The 19,298-nt window shown below is 38.4% G+C and overlaps 1 protein-coding gene across 4 annotated transcripts in view; it reads left to right on the top strand.

The window, feature by feature from the left end:
* Positions 1–6,621: 6,621 nt before the first annotated feature.
* Fkbp5 (FKBP prolyl isomerase 5) overlaps positions 6,622–19,298 on the top strand; it is a 70,868-nt gene continuing 58,191 nt past the window's right edge. For 2 of the 4 annotated variants that reach the window (XR_004518218.1, XM_033766405.1), the window contains exons 1-3: positions 6,633–7,233; positions 7,603–7,728; positions 12,086–12,230. Coding sequence is in view for 3 of the 4 variants with exons in the window: in XM_033766405.1 (XP_033622296.1) it covers positions 7,624–7,728; positions 12,086–12,230 (250 nt within the window). In the remaining variant the exon portion in view is untranslated. Of the gene's footprint in view, positions 7,234–7,602; positions 7,729–12,085; positions 12,231–19,298 lie in introns of all 4 variants that reach the window. The other 2 variants (XM_019204711.2, XM_010605340.3) reach the window with 2 other exon arrangements.

Below are 19,298 nucleotides of genomic sequence, written 5' to 3'. Positions count from 1 at the left end.
CTCCTTCTTTTTGATGATTATCTTGGACCTATTTATTTTTTTATTTTAAATTTTTATTTATTTATTTTGGTACTGGGGATTGAACTCAGGACCTTGCGTTTGTGAGGCAGACGGCGGAACCACTGAGCTACATCCCTGGCCTAAATGAAATATTGAACATTGCTAATAGTCAAATGATAATCTACAAACTTCATTAAAGAGAATCTAGAAATAGATCAAAAAGACAAAGATGGAAAATGAGAGCAAGGCCCAGTGGCTCTAAAGAATAAAGATTATATCTCCCTGAAGAAAAATGATGGAAGCCACACTCTGCCCTCTGGAGGAAAAGCAACTTCCCTGGCCCACCTGATACAAACACAAACACAGCTCCTGCTCTCCTCCCAACCGTGCATGAAGGGCCTGGCCTTCTGCTACTTTCTGACCACCACCACCCCAGCCTTAGGCCCTCTCCACAGTTGATATTGGGAAAGCACTTTGAGTTCTTTGTTCTCTTCGTCAGTGTGATCTTGATGTAGGGGAAATAATCTAACTCCCAACCTGCTGAATGTCAGATATGCCAAGTTCATGTTCCCAGAATCAAAGAATGAATTCCAAGGAACAATGGAGTAGGAAAAAATTTATTGAGAGAGATAGCTCCTGAGAGAGGGGACCCTACTTCACAGAGGATGTTTTAGAGAGCAAAATCACAAGTTGCATACAAAATCACAAGGTAGGTGCAGCCTGGGTCAAAACTATGATTAACTAGTAAGATTGCATGTACACCTGCTTAGGTAATACTGGTCCAGTGGGGAAGCAGGTCTTGTATCAAGTGTACGTGGAAAGAACAGGACCTTTTAAGAAAGGCGGGATCGGGAGGTCCTGGTTAGCCACCTGGGTGACTGAGATCTAGCTGGACTTTATTGGACCAGGTGATGCCAGTTATAAATAGGCTTTAATTTATGGCTTATCCCTCGGGGAGGCATGGAGACCCGGTCATTTCTTCTTCATTTTGAGGCCTGGCCTTTGACAGATGTACCTCCTGCCACCATCCTCATGTGTTCTCGTCCCTGCCTTGGCTCCCTCCAGGGCCCAGTCCTGTGTGACTGCCTAGAATATTTCTACCTAACTTAGCTGCCGATAATAATCTCCTCTGCTCTCTAACTTCCAGGAATAACCCCAGAAGTTCTAGTTCAGTGATACTTTTTGTTTTCCAGCTAAGTTAGACTTTTATATGCTTGGAACAAATCTTTCTGTTGTCATCTTGGAAAAAGTTAAGGACCTAAAACTTTTTCAGTCTTTTTGAGGCAAATAGGGTAGATTCATATTAAGAAGGAAAATATTATAGTCAGGTTTTCTCTTTATTATATTATAATAGTAGCACTTGGATTTTCTGTTTCTTTGTTTGCCATTAATTTTTTTTTTTTTTTTTGGTGTATGGGGGGTCCTGCAGATCAAACTCAGGCCCTTGCTCTTGCGAGGAATGCGGTGGAACCACTGAGCTAAATCCCCAGCCCTGCCTTCTATTTATTTATTTTTGTGATACTAGGGATGAAATCCAGGGACACTGTACCTTTGAGATACATCCTGGCCCTTTTTACTTTTATTTTGAGACAGACTCTTGCTGAGTTGCCCAGGCTGGCCTTGAATTTGCAGTTCTCTTGCCTCAGCCTTCTAAGTATCAGGAGTCACATGCATGTGTCTCCATAACTGGCTTAACTTATTTAAAGGTTACCTTACTTAGTTCAAAACAGTGATTTTTCTAACTAGTCATAGATGGTCAATGTGGTCTGTTAGCTTTGCTTTCTAAAGTGATTACTTGCGGTCATAAGAAAAGTGAGTTTGCCAAAGTACTGTATGTGTGTGTTTATGAGATAAAGGAAGAAAAAATTTGCAGCTTTGAGATAGTACATCATTTAGGATTCTTTCCTCACCTGTCTTTTTTACTAGCCATCTCAGAGCCTTTGGCCCAAGAAGATCTGGTGTTAATCACTGCCAGAGGCACTGTTTTATAACTAGAAGTACTGTTCACTGGAAGTGTGACAGGAAGGTATTATTAAAGAGAGGAGAAAGACAAAGAAATCTGGCTGACATTCTCCTTTTTTTCTGCCTGTTCTGGCCTTGGATTTGTTTCTTTTTCAATTCTAATAAATATGCATAACATAAAATCTGTTATTTTAACCATTTTAAATGTATGGTTCATTGGCATTAAGTACATTCACGATGTTGTGTAACCATCACCACTGTTTCGAGAACTTTTCATCAAACAGAAACTCTGAACCCGTGAAACAACTCCCCGTGCCCTCCTCCCTCCTGCCCCTGTTACCTCTGTTCTACTTTCTGACTCTTAAAAACTACTCCAGGTCTCCAATATCAGCAGGGTCCTATAATATTTGTGTTTTTGTTTCTGGCTTATTTCACATTAAGGATAACGTTTTAAAGATTCATCCATGTTGTAGCCTGTATCAGAATTTCCCCTTTTATGGCTTGATAATATTCACTGTGTGATACATGTTCACACATACATACCATATTTTGTTTATCCGTTCATCTGATAGTGGATAATCGGATTGTTTCTACTGTTTGGCTATTGTTAATGGTGCTGCTGTGAATATGTGGATGCAAGAATCTGTTTCAGTGCCTGCTTTCAGCTTTCTGGGGTATATACATGCCCAAAGTGGTAGATGGATCTTAGGGTAATTTTGTGTTTAACTTCTTGAAGAACCACCAGACTTTTCCATAAAGGGGGCACCATTTTTCATTCCCTCCCATCAGCAGTGCACAAGGATTTCTCATTTCCACATTCTCACCAAATGTTTTATCCACCCCACCCCCGCTTTTAAAGGAAGAAAGGTTTAATTGACTCACAGTTTGTAGAGGTTCAGTTCATAGTTGGCTGACTCCAGGAAAGGGTGGCCTGGAGAAGTCACAGTCCGTGACAGGCAGAGGGGAGCAAAGCAATGGAGTAGCAAACTACAAGCAACCTTCACCTTCTTTATGACAGCACCCTGATAGGTGTGAAGCGGTATTGTCTTATGCTTTTACTGTGTATTTCCTGATGATGGTGAGCCTTTTGTCATTTGCTTATTGGCTAAATGTATAACATTTCATGCTTTACCTTAAAAAATAATGTGTATGAGTGTGTATAGGAGTGTTGTTCCTTATCTTCCGACCCCACCCCAGTGTGGAAGAGAGAAACTTCCCCAGGAAAAGTACTTGGATAAATGAAGCGCATGATTCTTGTAGATGCAGTCTGTTTATGATCTTATTTTCTCTGCATGAATACAGTATTTTTTTTCATAAGTATATCTTATCTACAAATAGATAACTATTCCTGATACTCTTGTGTTGCTGGATTAGAATATTTGAGAGAAGCCTGTGGTTGAAATTTTATTTGATGGCTTTCCAATCTAGCCTTACAGAACTTTTCAAAATTAAGGTTCAGTTGCATTGCATTTCATTAAGAGGCCTAGGTTACATTTCTTCCCTGGGTCTTCTTTCTCTTAGTGTTTAGTTATAGGAAGCCAAAAGATATCCGTAGTGCTTAGAAATAACACTGATACCAGTGTCAGTGCTTCTAACAATGTACCCCGTTCCTATATTCTTTTCTTCTTTCTGCAGAGTCTTCTGTTAGAAAGGGAACAACACAGTGAATATATGAGGAAAAAATGGGCAAGGCATTAAAGTAACTTCTCATTTGAGGGAATCTAATAATTTAGTCATGTTAACTGAAGTTTTCAGCACACTGTTGGTGAAACACCGTGCGTGTCTTCATTTTTCCATGGTGTCTCAGGTGTTTACTGACTAGCACTTTGGAGAGTGCATGCTTAGCTGGCATGTCTGTCACAGAATGCTGTGTGCTCCCTTCCCCGTGTACTGGACAGCAATCTCCCTGCTTTGGATGGTGCAGCATAATAATAAGCTTTGTTGTAGATTAATATCCATAGCTACATAGTGATTTTAAATCCACAGTAAATCTAGGAAAGAGGAAAAAAGAAGTCTCATAACACCAGTGAAACTTTTAGTTCATCTTAAAGGTTTTTACGAATTGTCTGTTTTTACTGTCTTTTTATGTAATGCTCAATAAAGTAAAAAGAATTTTTGTTTTCTTTACCTACATTCCTAATGACCTCAATATAATTAAGATGAAATACTTTGAAAATTCAGTTTTATTTTCAGATTTGCCTTTGAAAGCTCAGAAAGAAATTGTTTTCATATATTAATTATTCCTAGTACTTTTCTTCATACCAGCCCAGTGGTACTGACGCATCCCTTGAAATGTGGGAACCGAAAATGAAGAGTAGGTTCCTTTATCAAACAGGACTTATAAAGCCTAGTTCAGTTTATACAAGTTCCCACTTGATTTGAATTTAAGCAAGTCATTGTTTGTACAGCAGTAAGTTTAGAACCAAAAGAGTTTGATAGTTTTTTCATTCAAAAATTTTGCTGAACTCCAAATGGTGACCATTCAAAAGAAGGCGTTGCCTATATAATTCAGAAATAAGTGGCAAAACACAGCTTTTATGTATTTATGTATTGGTTAAGGAATTTAAACAAAAAAGTGACACACATTAATGATGCTTCACCCCTAAATACTTTAGCATGTGTCCCGTAAAAACAAGAATAGTATTCTATGCAAACTCACACTAGAAAGCTGATGTCACACAGCAATAGTAAGTTAATATACAGTCTGTTTTTCTAATTTTTCCAGTTCAATCCACAATGTTGTTTTGTAACATTTTGTCTCCCTAATCCTAGATCCAGCCAAGGATTACCCATTACATTTGATTACTTTAATCTGGAGCAAACAATATCTCCTCTCCTTCTGGTCCTCTATAATATTAACATTTTTTTGAAGAGTCTAGACCAGTTGTCTTGTAGAATGCTCCATAATCTAATATTGTCTAGTTGTTTTTTTTTTTTTTTTTAAGGCAGGGTCTTGTTATGCAGTTCAGGCTAGTCTTGAACTCACTACATAGCCCAGGCCAGCCTCAAACTTGCAGAGATCCTCTTGCCTCAGCCTCTTGAGTGATAGGATTATAGGTGTGTGCCACGGTGCCCAGGTTTTTCTTGATTAGTTTCCATTGAACCATTTTTAATAAGAATACACGTAGGTACTACATATTTCCTATTATGTCAAGTCCAGAGAAATAGTAATACGAGTTTGTCTCATTATTGGTGTTGAAGTGTGGTTATGATGCAGATCACTTCAGGGGATACGGATTAGATCACTTCTCTGGAAAGGTCTGTTTTTCTTTTTCCATTCCCTTTTTCTGATGGATCTTGCTCAGGCTGACCTGAAACTTGGAATCCTCTGGCCCAAGCCTTGTGAGCAGCTGGGGTTGCAGGCAGATACCACTGGGCCCAGCCTCCTTTTCTTTTCTTTCATTCTTTTTTTTTTTTTTTTTTTTTTTTTTTTTTTTTTTAATGTCATAATTTGTAGGGTGGTAATTTGAGAAGGTGTGGCTGTCTTTTTTTTTCCCCATAAACTTTCACCTGATGGCTTTAACTTCTTCATTGCTTTGAATTTCTCTAGGGGTCTTTTTTTTTGTTTTGTTTTGTTTTTTTGAGACAGGGTCTCACTATGTAGTTGAGACTGACTTCGAACTCACTATGTAGCCCAGGCTGGTCTAGAACTCACAGCAATTCTCCTGCCTCAGCCTCCCAAGAGCTGGTATTACAGGCATACGCCACCATGCCCGGCTTACTCTAGGGGTCTTTTGATGGGTGTCAATGTATCTATGAAGCCCCAGGAAATGTTTTTACGTGCATGCATTTTCCAAGGCCCCAAAAATATTTACAAGATTTTCCCCTCTGTTGAGTTGCCGTCTATAAGTTTCAGTGTATCAGAAAAATGTGCTATAAATGGTGGGTTTCTAGGAGCTGAGAGCCAGTCCTGATCATCTAATTTCCTGATCACCTAGCTCCACACTGTGTAGAGCCAGGTACTTAATTTTTGTTGTTTGTTTGAGAACAGTTTGTTCTGGCCTTTCACTTATCTCTAGCCAAACATTTGGATCTTTTATGTTTGGTATAAACTGTCCTAGAAAATCAAGCAAAAGGGCTTAGCCGCTGGATTTTGGTGATCTCTTTGAAGATTCTTGGGCACAAGTAATTTGATTTGTGTCTTTGTTGACACTGAAGTAAATTTAGGTAATTTGAAAATGACTTAAAACGCTATAACATATGTTTTAGTTGTCTTAATTATTGGTTGTATCTGTAAGAATATTCAAAAGTGCAAAATAGCTCTTTTTGACTGTGTAGACAAGAGGGCCTAGGTGGTAACTGAAGGGAACCTTACATGTATTATTAGATTAATATGGAATACCTACAGAAGTGGTTAATTCTCGATTTTCCTCGCTCGACTAGGGAGCAGCGTGGGATTAATCATGGGAGTGGCCAGGTGTTTGTTTATCCTACTGATGAGCCTGTTGGTAACACCTGTTTGCTTTGCATGAAAAAGTGTCTTTGGCCTGACTGATAATAATACGAGCTAATTTTTTGAATAGTATACTTAAAAATACATGATACATATCATTTAATTCAGATGACCCTGAGAAAGTGATATTTTTATTGTAATTACACAGGTAGGGAAAAAAAGACTTGAGAAGTTAAAGCAGCCAATAGCAAACATTGTAAGGAGCAGAGGAAGAACCTTGAAGTTCTAAATTTCTTGCTGTTTCTGATTTACCATTCTAAAAGGTTGAGGCATTCTAGGGAATCAGTATAAAAGCACGGCCCTTGCTCTCAAGGGCCTTTAAATCTATCAGTCCTGTCTTTTAGAAATAAATTATGCACAGCAAATTGAGGGAAGCTTTAAGGAAGTATAGAAAAGGCCGGGGTTAGTATGCTGAACGTAGCGTGTGGAGAGGAGAAGAGTAGGCCAGGCATGCGTGGGGGAGAGCGCAGGCCCTGGTATAGGAGAGGAGCGGGCTGGTTTGGCTGGAGGGGCTGCGCGTGAGAGATGGTTAGGGCCACACTGGGAAGCACCTGTTCTGCAGGAGATGAAAAATGTGGTCCCACAGCAAACTGACAGTGTCCGTGCTTAATTTTTAAGGTACAAATCTTGTACTGTATGTCATTGACGCCTCACGGTAAGGCGAGCAGTGTACTGTATCTATTTTACAGATGAGAAACTGGGGGCTCAGTAAGATTAAGGGCAAAACATCAGAAGCCGGAGCTTGACTCACACTCGGTCTGTCGGATTCTAGAGCCTATCCTGCTTCTGCGGTGATGCTGCGTCACTTCTCTCGTCAGGTCACCCGATAAGTTCTTAATTTTCTGTCAAGCATATGACTGTTGGAAAAGACCATTTTTCAAAGTCCTGAGAGGACTGCTGTGCTGTCCTCCTTGTAATCATGTTAAGGAACATAATCACTGCCGAAACGCTTATATTGCACTTTCATTTGGGGCAGAGCTAGATGAGAAGCTGAGGAATCGAATGATGTTTTATTGACATGCTCATGACATCAGTGCCTGATCATAGATGCTTTTCTTTTCGTTTCAGTGTCTAACCTGTATTGGCCCTAAATAAATCTTGGGTGGAGGGAAGCTCAGTTCCCAGGGGCATTTAATATACATAAAGTAGTAATATTTTCCCTGGCTAAAATATGTATCTTCTGACAGGTTTCCTACTTATAAAAGACAATGACTACTGATGAAGCTGCCAAGAACAGTGGAGAAAGCCCAGCAGCCACTGTTGCTGAACAGGGAGAGGATGTCACCCCCAAAAAAGACAGAGGGGTATTAAAGGTGAGGCTACAAAAGTAACATACAGAGAAATCTGCTTTCTGAAAGACAGTCTATCAAATGTGGATGAGGATGGGTAATATTTATTAAGGCTTACTAAGTGCCAAATACCATAGATAGATTCTTATTTCTTCTTAACTCTGGGGCTTTTATTTTAATCTCAGTTTGTAGATGCTGAAACTGAGGCCTGGCTACTTAAATTAGCTTGTCCTGGTAATCATGCAGCTTAGTAAGTGCAGATCCTGGGGTTCGGGTCCAAGTTACATCTCGCTCCAAAAGGCTGTGTCTCCCTGACTCAGAATATACAAATGAGTTACTAACCTAATGTATCATTTTTTAAAAAGTATATCAAAGCTAGTTAATGATAATTTTAAAGACTTTTTAGAAAGGGAAAAAGTTAAATTGTAAAGTTAAAAGGATTTTTCAACATACTAATAGTGTTCCTGTGCTCAGTGACTATGGGGGTATCATTAGATAATATGTCTTACTTTTGAGTTTGCTTTCCTCCTTATTAAAACCTACACTTTTGGGCCAGCGATTTGGCTCAGTGGTTCCACCACCTGCCTCGCAAGCACAAAAACTCAAGTTTGATCCCCAGTACCAAAAATACCCCAACAAAACAAAAACTAAAACCACTTTTGGGGGAGGTTATTTTGAAACAGAGTCTAACTATGTAATTCCGGGTGGCCTTGAACTCATTGTGTAGCCCAGGCTGGCCTCGAATTTGTGGTGATTTTCCTGACTCAGCCTCCGGAATGCTGGGATTACAAGCATGCACCATGATGCCAGGCAAACTGACTTGTATTTTTTCACTATATAGTTAATAATTTCATCTGTTTTTATTTGTATCTCTCAATGGTGTTGTGAGACAATAAGCACCTCTTGATTCTTCTATTTTATAAGTTAATACTGTACACTGAAGGCTTTCACATGAATTTCTCCTACATCGGTGTTACAGATGCAAGTTTCGTAGAGTTGTTTTGTTTTGTTTTTTAAAAGATCATCTTACATTCCACATATTACTGCTACTTTCAGTGCCTCCTGTGTCAGCAATACAAGTTTGTTTTGTCTGATCTTGCTTCTGTGAAAGTGTTTCTTCAGTGCCTGGATCTCTTTAAATGTATACGTATCCCTCTTAGCTTGCTATGAGCCAAGCCAAATTTGGGGACTGACAGCTGTAGAATAAGAGCTTTGTGCTATGGATTTATATCATGCTATCCTCTTGGGAGGGGTTCTAACCTTTTAGTTATAATTATTCATTCCACACTCCAGGATGCTTTTAGAGACAGTGGAGATTCTGTATCTGTCCTTAGCATCTTCTACCTCATCTTTTCAGAGTCGCCATATTCAAAGGACAAGGTCCCTAACTTGCCTCTGACCCTGGGTCTTAGTATGTCTGCTTTTGCTGTAACAGAATTCCTGAGGCTGGGAGAATTGCAAATACTAGAGATTTATTTTGGCCCACAGTTCTGGAGTCTGGGAAGTCCATGTGAATCTTCACTTCTAATAGGGCCATCAGTTCATGATAGGAGGCAGAAGATCAGGCACATGTGGAAAAGACAAAACACAAAGGGTGGACTAGCTTTATAGCAACTTGCTATGGTTAATCCAAACCCTGTAGAGCCAGAACTCACACAAGAAACACATTAATCCCACTAACTACCTAACTGCTTCTTAAAGGCCCACTTCTTTTTTTTTCTCATTGAGTTTATTGGTACATTCTAGGTATACAGTACAGTTACATTCATTATTGGGATCTTGTACCTTTACATGACAGGACTTGGTTCTCATTTTTTCCCCTTGTCCCTGCCCTCCATTCACTCCCTCCTCCCCTCTTCCTTTACAAACATTTTATTTCCATTTTTTCATTTTCTCCTATTTTTTTCTTTCCCTTATTACCTTTCTCCTACCCTTACCACTTTCCCTACACCTTTAGCCCTTTTCTTCCTATTTCACATTGTCAATTATCTCATTAGGATCTTATGTGCTATTATAGTTTGTTCATACCAGAGAAACTATTCGGTATTTACACATGTGTGACTTATTTATTTCACTTAGGAGTATATCCTCAATATGTACCCATTTTCCTATGAATGAATCTAATTTCTCCTTCTTTATGGCTGAGTAGTACTCCATTTTATAGAAAAACCACATCTCCTTTAAAGGCCCACTTCTTGACACTGCAACAGTTGACAATCAAACTTCAGTATGAGTTTCAGCATGGACAAACCATAGCACTCCATGTGTTGCTATAGGGAATAAATCTAATAGCAGCAGCTTTAGATTTATAAGGAATCTTTGAGATTAGAAGTCTTATTTTTTTAATTTTTTGTGGCACTGGGGATCAAACCGAGGACCTTGTGCTTGCCAGGCAGGCACGGTGCCCCTGAGCTACATTCCAGGCCCTAGAAGTCTTTTATTTTAAATCATGTTATTTATCACTGTCTAGAGCCTCAGTTTTTCTATGGGGCTTTGGTTGAGTTTAAAAATAGACCTACTCAACACTTAGGAGGCTGAGGCAAGTTCAAAGCCATCTGGGCTACATAGTGAGTTGAGACCCTATCTCAATCAATCAGTGAATCAATCAATCAATCAAAAATAGACCTAGTAACTATATGACCTAAGGTGGTGGTGGCAAACCTGTGGCTCTTGTGCCACCATAGGTTGTATCATTGAAAGCTCTAAAAGGTTTGCCATCCCTAAGGCAGTTTAGTTAACCTCTCTGTTTGATTCCTGTCTGTAGAAACTTAGAAAAATAATGAAAAAACAACAACAAAAAAGAAAAATACTACCAGTATCAGGATAAGGTAAAGCACTTACTACAGTGTCTGTCCTATAGTAATCTATTATACCCTTAAAAAAAAAGACCAAGGCAGTTTTCTGTCTGTGTGTCTGTCTTTCTGTGTGTCTCTTTCTTTCTTTCTTCCTTTCTTTCTTCCTTCCTTCCTTCCTTCCTTCCTTTCTTTTTTTTTCTTGTACTGGGGATCAAACTTGAGTCCTTTTGCTTGCAAGGCAGGCAGCAGAACCTCTGAGCTAAATCCCTGGCCCTGGATTTTTCAAATGAGTCAAGACTAGATCCCGTCTTTGGATTAGCTCCAGACTTAGGCACATGTTCACCTTGCTGGGGACACCTGCAGTGACACCCGGTGCTGTACTGGTGGTGGCCGTTCATCCTGTATCATCAGTTGTTTGTTTTCAGTCTTTTAGGTGCAGATTCTTGTTGATGACCAAGCACAGGGCTCCCACATATTACACACACTTGCATGACCATGAGCACTTTTAGAATGTCACATGGTTTCTTTTAGATTAATGTTTTCTGAAACTTTCTTTTTCTTTCGAAGTTTGAGAAGGGCATCAATGTTCCTCTTCCTTTAAAGAATGTCTGGGCCTTTGAGCTAATAAAGTTGTGGAATCTTAAGTTCACAGTGTTTACATGGGGCGGGATTGGGTGGAAAGGGAAGCACATCCCAGAGAAGAATTTTAAAAGCAAATTGAGTTCCATAAATAAAAACACAAACCCTTCCCCCAAAAAAGGTGTTCATTGGATGTTTACTATTATCTTCTGTTATCTATTAAAAATGATTGATTTCATCTAGCTGATTGACAGGGTAAATTACACTACCACATGTCTGGATTTGATTTTCTTTTCCAAGAACTGACCCAACTGCATTAGGAGCTGCTGTGCCAAGAACAAAATAAATACCGTATACTGGATTTACAGTAGCTAAATATTTTTCAGTTTGGACCTTTTTTTTGGCACTCCCTTTACTAGAAAACATGTTATTTAGTATTATATCAAACTGTGCAGTTATACTGATGTATTTTGCAGATTGAATATTTTTCAAATAAGTATAACCTGTTATACCAGTATACTGGGCTTTCTGAAATTAAACTAAACTGGCAGAATGTAGACATAAGCTAATGTTAGCAAAGGAGGGAAGTAAATAGAATTGTACTTGTGAAAATTGTCTTCTTTTTGCCTGTTTTTCCAAATCCAACAGTCTTTTGAACCTAATTCAATTTGTAGGTGGACTAACCCACATGTTTGCAATTTGAGAGATGTTAGTGTACACATACAGAGCCTTAAGCCAATAGAGCAGGATTTGTTGGTTAATTCTTTTCAGGGAATAATGTAATAAATAAAAAGCAATACAACTGAATGTAATATAAAGGATTATCAAAGGACAGTTTTCCGACAGGGAGGGTTACTGAAAGAACTGTGAAGGAAGCCTTTAGTGAGGACGAGCTAGAGGATATTTGTAAGTCTGCCTGGTGACTTGGAATAGACTGTACTGCCTTTTTCTTTCTGATTATGAGTAAAAAGTTCCACCTGCCTTTCTTTGATGTTTGTTTTTTCTAGATTGTCAAAAGAGTGGGGAATAGTGAGGAAAAACCAATGATTGGTGACAGAGTTTACGTCCATTACAAAGGAAAATTGTCAAATGGAAAGAAGTTTGATTCCAGCCACGATAGAAATGAACCATTTGTTTTTAGTCTTGGCAAAGGTAAGAGGGTATTTTTTGAGTGTGTTTTGCTTAGATTTATTACTATTTGTATTATATAGGAGTAACAGAATGTATCCTTGCCAGAAGTATTTTAGAGCAGTAGTGCTCAAAGAAAGTTGGAGGGGGTCTCTGAGATCCTTTTTAGGAGCCATTTACATAGTATCAGTTCTCTTCATAACAATACCAAGATGTCATTGATCTTTTTAGCCTTTTAATGTGTTGGCTTTTACACTGGTGATGCAAAACCGGAAGTAATGGAAATGCTAGTGCCTTAACATGGATCGAGACGGGGACACTCGTTTATCTGAGTAATCGTGGTGTTTGCATTGCCTCTCATATATGTGTGAGGGAGAAAGACTAATTTCAGTTTAAGAGTGTCCTTGATAATTAGTAGAAATCATTTTATTAAGGCCCAGTCCTCGAGGGTCACGTGTTGGATGCTGTGTGACAGGCAGGCGAGTGTAGAGCGTCTGTGTGCCGACTACTGCAGCCATCTTGAGGAAGAGCACTTGGGTGCACACTGGTTTCAGTGGAGAGTTGAACTAGCTGACTTTTTTTATATAATGAAACTCCATTTTTTAGAAGGAAAAATGGAAACAAAGCTTTTTACATTGGGGGAGAATGGGATAAAATAAAATTTATTAAATAAAATAACGAAACACTTTTTTTTTGGCAGTACATGGGACTGAAATCAGGACCTTGAGCTTGCAAGGCAGGCATGGCACCACTGAGCTAAATCCCCGGCCTGGAAACACTATTTTTACTTGAACAGGCATATTATCAGGCTTGATTATTCAGTAGTTACCAAGTGTTTTCCTGAAAATGAATGAAATGATCCTGTCATTTCAAGGAAAACTACTGACAGCATTTGTTGAGTTTTCAACTAAAAATTATAGTTTTGGAAAATTTATCTGCCACTGTGGTCTTAACAGATTTCTGAAACTTAAAAGGCTTTTCTAGTGACATCAATATGTACTAATGAATGTAATTCTTACATTACACAAGGAAGTGTATCACAGTCGAGAGGGATCTGTGTAACACAGTGAACCAGTATTTACCCAGTGGCCAGTGTAAGATGTGCAAGGCCATGTGCAGATAAACAGTCCATTCAAAATACAAGCTAGACCTCAAGCTTTTAATGTGACACAAGAGGGGACGGCTCATTGGTGTGATTTTAGATTCTACACTGCCACTGACCTTTATGAAACTTAACTACGTGTCCGCTTTTGATGACTATGTATTCACCAGTTACATTGCTCCTTCCTTTTCCAAATATCTCTTTGAGGATTTGTATTGTTTTCTATGTACTCCAAAAATGGAACAGATAAACTGTAGAAGTAGATTTAAGAATTCATTTATCTTATTAAGGCAGGCAGAGTTTGCATTTGTGAAACTAGACAATGATGCCACCATTCTCATGCTGGGACTCAAACTCAGGTCCTCATGCCTGGGAGGCAAGTGCTGTACCACTGGCTACACCTTTAGCTCTTAAAAGTTTTTTAAAGAATACAGTTTTAATTTTTCTAGTTGAGTGATGTATGTTAACATGGGATTATTCTTTTTCAGTGACTTAAAAATGAATTTTATTTTTATATGGTAAGTTTTAATAGATATATAACAGCTTTTTGTTTTTTTGGTACTGGGGATCAAACTAGGGCCCTTGTGCTTGTGAGGCAGATGGTGGAACCACTGAGCCAAATCCCTGGCAAGCGCCACCCCCCGCCTTTTTTTTTGAGACAAGGTCTCGCTAAGTTAAACTTCCAGCGATCCTCCTGCCTCAGCCTTCCAGGTGCCGGGATTACAGGCATGTGTCACTACTCCTAGCCCGATTGAGCCCCATGCCTAGCCCACAAGAGCTCTCTCTCTCTCTTTTTCATTGAGGTTATTGGTATTTTTTAAGAATACAGTAAATTACATTCATCATTGGGATCTTGTACCTTTACATGACAGGTCTTGGTTCTCATTTTTTCCCCATACCCCTGCCTTCCCTTTACCCCCTCCACCCTCCCCTATTTACAAAACTTTGTTTCCATTTTTTCCTTTTCTCATATTTTTTCTTTTCCCTTATTGCCTTTCCCCTACCCTTCCCACTTCCCCTACACCTTTAGCCCTTTTCTTCCTATTTCCCAGTGTCAGTTATACAATTTGGATCTTATTTACTCTTTTAGTTTTTCACACCAGAGAAACTATTCAGTATTTATATATGTGTGTCTTATTTATGTCACTTAAAGTATGGCCTCAATATGCATCCATTTTCCTATGAATAACTCTAGTTTCTAATTCTTTATGGCTGAGTAGTACTACATTTTATAGAAAAAGCACATCTTTATCCAGTCTCCAATTGATGGGCAGGCAATTGGGCTGTTTCCAAGTTTTAGCTATTACAAACTGTGCCACTATAAACATGTATCCCTGTGGTATGATTCTTTAATTTTTTTGGAAGGATACCCAGCAGAGAGATAGCTGGATCAAATGGAACCTCTAGTCCCAGTTCTTTGAGGTATCTCCATATTGATTTCCACAGTGGCTGCACCAGCCTGCACCCCCACCAACAATGGAGAAGAGTTCCTTTCTCCCACAACCCTGCCAACATTTGTTATTGGTTGATTTCTTGATAGCAGCCACTCTTTCTAGGGTGAGATGGAATCTGCATCTCTTGAATGACCAGTGATGTGGAAGATTTTTTCATATATTTACTTGCTGCTTTTACTTCTTTGTCTGAGAAATGTCTTTTCATTTCAGAAGCTCATTTTTGAATCAGGTCTTTATATTTGTGGGGCCTGATTTTTTTGAGTTCTTTATATATTCTAGATAATAGTCCTCTGTCTGAGAGCAGCTGGCAAAAATTTTTTCCCACATTGTAGGTTCTCTTAGCTCTGTTGATGGTTTCTTTTGCGTTGCAGAAGCTTTTTAATAAGGTAAGATCCCAGTTGTTGATTCTTTGTGCTAGTTCCCACACTACTGAGGATTTGTTCATAAAGTCTTTTCCTATGCCAGTGTCTTTGAAAGTTCTGCCTAACTTATCTTCCAGCAAGTTTAGTGTTTCTGTTTTAATATTTAGATCTTTAATCCACTTGGATTTTAGTTCAGTGCATGGTGAAAGATAAGGATCTAGTTTTAGTCTTTGGCAGACTGAAATCCAGTTTTTCCAGCACCATTTATTAAAGAGGCGATCTTTGCTCCATTGAGGATGGTTGGCTCCTTTGTCAAAGATGAGGTGGCTGAGTACATCTGGAGTTTCTATGTCTTCCAATCTATTCCACTGATCCTCAGGACTTTTTGCCAGTACCATGCTGTTTTTATCACAGTGGCTTTGTAGTATAGTTTCAGGTTGGGGATTGTGAATACCCCCTGCCATGTCTTTGTTGCCTAGAATTGCTTTTGCTGTTCTAGGTTTCTTCTGGTTCCAAATGAATTTTTGGATTATTTTCTCTAGTTCTGTGAAGTATACTCTTGGAATTTCAATCACGATTGCATTGAATCTATATAGCAGTTTTAGTGGTATGGCCGTTTTCACTATGTTGATTCTTCCTACCCAGGAGCAGGGGATATCTTTCCATTTTCTTATATCCTCTTTGATCTTTTTTTCAGGCTGCTATAGTTTTCACTGTAGAGGTCTTTTGCTTCTTTCATTAGATTGATTCCTGTGATACTTCATTTTTTGGGATGCTATTGTGAAAGGAATTGTTTCCCTAATTTTTCTCTCAGTGAGTCTGTTATTTGTGTGCAAGAAGGCTATTGATTTTTGAGTATTGACCTTGTATCTCCGGCTACTCTGCTGAAAGTATCAATTAAGTCTAGAAGTCTTTTGGCAGAGTTTTTTGAGTCTTCTATGTAGAGTATCATGTTGTCAGCAAATAATGACAGTTTAGCCGGGCATGGTGCCGCACTCCTGTAACCCCCGCATTCGGGAGGCTGAGTGAGGCAGGGGGATCGCTGTGAGTTCGAGACCAGCCTGGGCTGCACAGTGAGTTCCAGGTCAGTCTCAACTACATAGTGAGACCCTGTCTCAAAAGAAAAAAAAAGACAGTTTAACTTCTTCCTTCCTATCTTTATTGTTTTAATTTCTTTCTTATGTCTAATTGCTGTGGCTAATGTTTTCAGAACTATATTGAACAGGAGTGATGATAGTGGACATCCTTGTCTTGTTCCTGATTTTAGCGTGAAGGTTTTTAGTTTTTGGCCATTAAATATGATGTTGGCTGTTGGTTTTTCCTAGATAGGCTTTATAAAGTTGAGATAAAGACCATCTGTTCAGCGGGGCGTGGTGGCACATGCCTGTAATCCCAGCACTCGGAAAGCTGAGGTAGGAGGATCACTGAGTTCGAGACCAGCCTGGGCTACACAGTGAGTTCCAGGTCAGTCTCAACTACATAGTGAGACCCTGTCTCAAAAAAACAAAAAACAAACAAACAAACAAAAGAGCATCTGTTCCAATTTTCTGTAGGGTTTTTATAATGAATGGGTATTGAATTTTGTCAAATGATTTTTCTGCATCTGTTGAGATGATCATATGGTTTTTGTCCTTGACTCAGTTAATATAGTGTATTGCATTTATTGTTTTATCTTATGGAAGGTTTTTGCGTCTGTGTTCATTAGGGGGATTGGCTTGTAGTTCTCTTTTTTGGGGGGGTCTTTCCCTGGTTTTGGACTCAAAGTAACACTTGACTCCAGGAATGAATTTGGAAGTATTGCTTCCCTTTCAATTTCATTGAAAAATTTAAACAGTAGTAGTGGCAGTAGTTCTTCTCTAAGTGTCTTGTAGAACTCTGCAGTGAAGCCATCAGGACCTGCGCTTTTCTTAGTTGGTATACTTTTAATCATGTTTTCAATTTCACTGATTGTAATTGGGGTGTTTAGAAATTTTTTATCTTCATTCAACTTTGGTAATTCATAAATATCAAGAAATCCTTCCATTTCTTCAGTGTATTCTGTTTTATTAGAGTACAGGTTCTTGAAGTGTAGGTATTGATGATCTTTTGGATTTCTGCTGGATCTGTTGTGACTTCACCTTTTTCATTCCTAAACGCGTGGACCTGAGCCTTTTATTTCCTTTTTTTTGTTTTTTGTTTTTTTTTTTTTTTTTTTTTTGACAAGGTTGGCTAAAGGTTTGTTGATTTTTAAATTCTTTTGCAAAACCAACTTTTCGACTCATTCATTTTTTGTATCATTCTCTTAGTTTCCATTGCATTGATTTCTGCTCTGATCTTTATAATTTCCTCCCTTGTATGAGCTTTGGGTTTTTCTTGCTCTTCTTCTTCTAAGAGCCTAAGATTCATCATTAGGTTGTTTATTTTAGCTCACTCTGTTTTCCTAGTGTGGGCATTCAGTGCTATGAATTTTCCACATAGAACTGCTTTCGTTGTGTCCCATAGATACCTGTATGATGTACTGGCATTATCATTTATTTGTAAAAACTGACTAATTTCTTCTTTAATTTTCTCTGTGACCCATGATTGTTCAGGAGAGTGTTGTTCAGTTTCCAAGTGTTTGTGAAGTTTTTCCAGTTTCTCATGCTTAATTGCACTATGGTCTGATAATATACATGTGATAACTTCGATTCTTTGGCATTTATTTAAACATGTGGTCTATTTTGGAGAATGACCCATGTGCAGCCACATAGAACGTATACTCTGATTTTGTGAGGTGGAACATTGTAGATGTCTATTTAGTCCATTTGTTCAAAAGCTTGGTTCAGTTCAAGTATTTTGTTGTTGATTTTTTTTGTCTAGATTATCTGTCTGTTTGTGATAGTGGGGTATTTAGATCTCCCCCCTACAAACTGTATTAGCGTTTATTTGGTTTTTTGTGTCCCTCAATGTTTGTTTTATGTACTTGGGTGCATTAATATTTGGTGCATATATATTAATGATTGTCATCTCTTCCTCTTGGATTGTTCTCTTTACAAGGATGTAGTAGCCTTCTTTGTCTCTCTTAATCAATTTTGGTTTGAAATTTACTTTGCAAATAATATTGCTACCCCTGCTTTTTTTCTGGGCTCCTGTCACATGGAGAACTGTTTTCCATCCTTTCACTTTCAGGCTATGAGTTTCTTTTTGAACTTGGTGTGTTTCTTATATACAACATATTGTTGGATTTTGCTTCTTAATCCATTCTGCCAGTCTATTTCTTTTTTTTTTTTTTTTTTTGGTATCAGTATCGAACTCAGGCCCTTGCACTTGCAAGGCAGGTGACAGAACCAACTAAGCCAAATCCCCAGCCCCAGTCTATTTCTTTTGATTGGTGAATTGAGGCCATTGACATTGCTGGTTATAACTGATAGTATTGACTTATCATTGTCATGTTATTGTCCTGTTGTTGGCACTTTTTAATTTTTCCCCCTCTCCCTTTAGTTTCTTGCCTTGCCCATTTGATTTGCTCTTTTGGGCCTCATGTTGTTGTGACCTTCATAGTCTTTTTCTAGGATATTGTTTAGAATTCCTTGTAGTACTGGTTTGGTATTCAAGAGGTTTCTCAGATGTTCTTTGTCATGGAAATAATCTTATTTCCCCATCCATTTTAAAAGAGAGTTTTGCAGAATACATCAGTCTAGGTTGGGGGTTGTTTCCTCTTAGGGCTTGAAATACCTCACTCCAGACTCTCCTTGACCTGGGGGTTTGTGTTGAAAAGTCTGCTGTGATTCTGATGGGCTTTCCTTTGCATGTGATTTGTTTCTTTTCTCTAACTGCTTTCAGTATTTTATTCTTCTGTTGGGTTTCCAGAATCTTGACTATTATATGTCTAAGTGTAGATTTTTTTTTTTTTAAATCATGGCTAATATGCCTCATTTATCTGTATGTCAAATACTTCCCCTCTGTTTGGGAAGTTTTCTGTCATTAATTCTGTGAACAGTTTAAGTTATTTGTATTTTCTCCTGCTACTTCATGGATTCCTATCAGTCTGATGTTATTCTTTGCATCATATAGGAGTTAGTTGTTGTATCTTTGATCTTCCTGATATAGCTTACTCTTTTCTTTTTCTTTTTCTTTTTCTTTTTCTTTTTCTTTTTCTTTTTCTTTTTCTTTTTCTTTTTCTTTTTTTTTTTTTTTTTTTTTTTTTTTTTTTTTT

This window comes from Fukomys damarensis, unplaced genomic scaffold (genome assembly GCF_012274545.1).
Source record: "Fukomys damarensis isolate Sample0158 unplaced genomic scaffold, DMR_v1.0_HiC HiC_scaffold_20, whole genome shotgun sequence".
NCBI lineage: Eukaryota > Metazoa > Chordata > Mammalia > Rodentia > Bathyergidae > Fukomys > Fukomys damarensis.
This window is presented reverse-complemented; position numbering and strand designations above follow the sequence as displayed.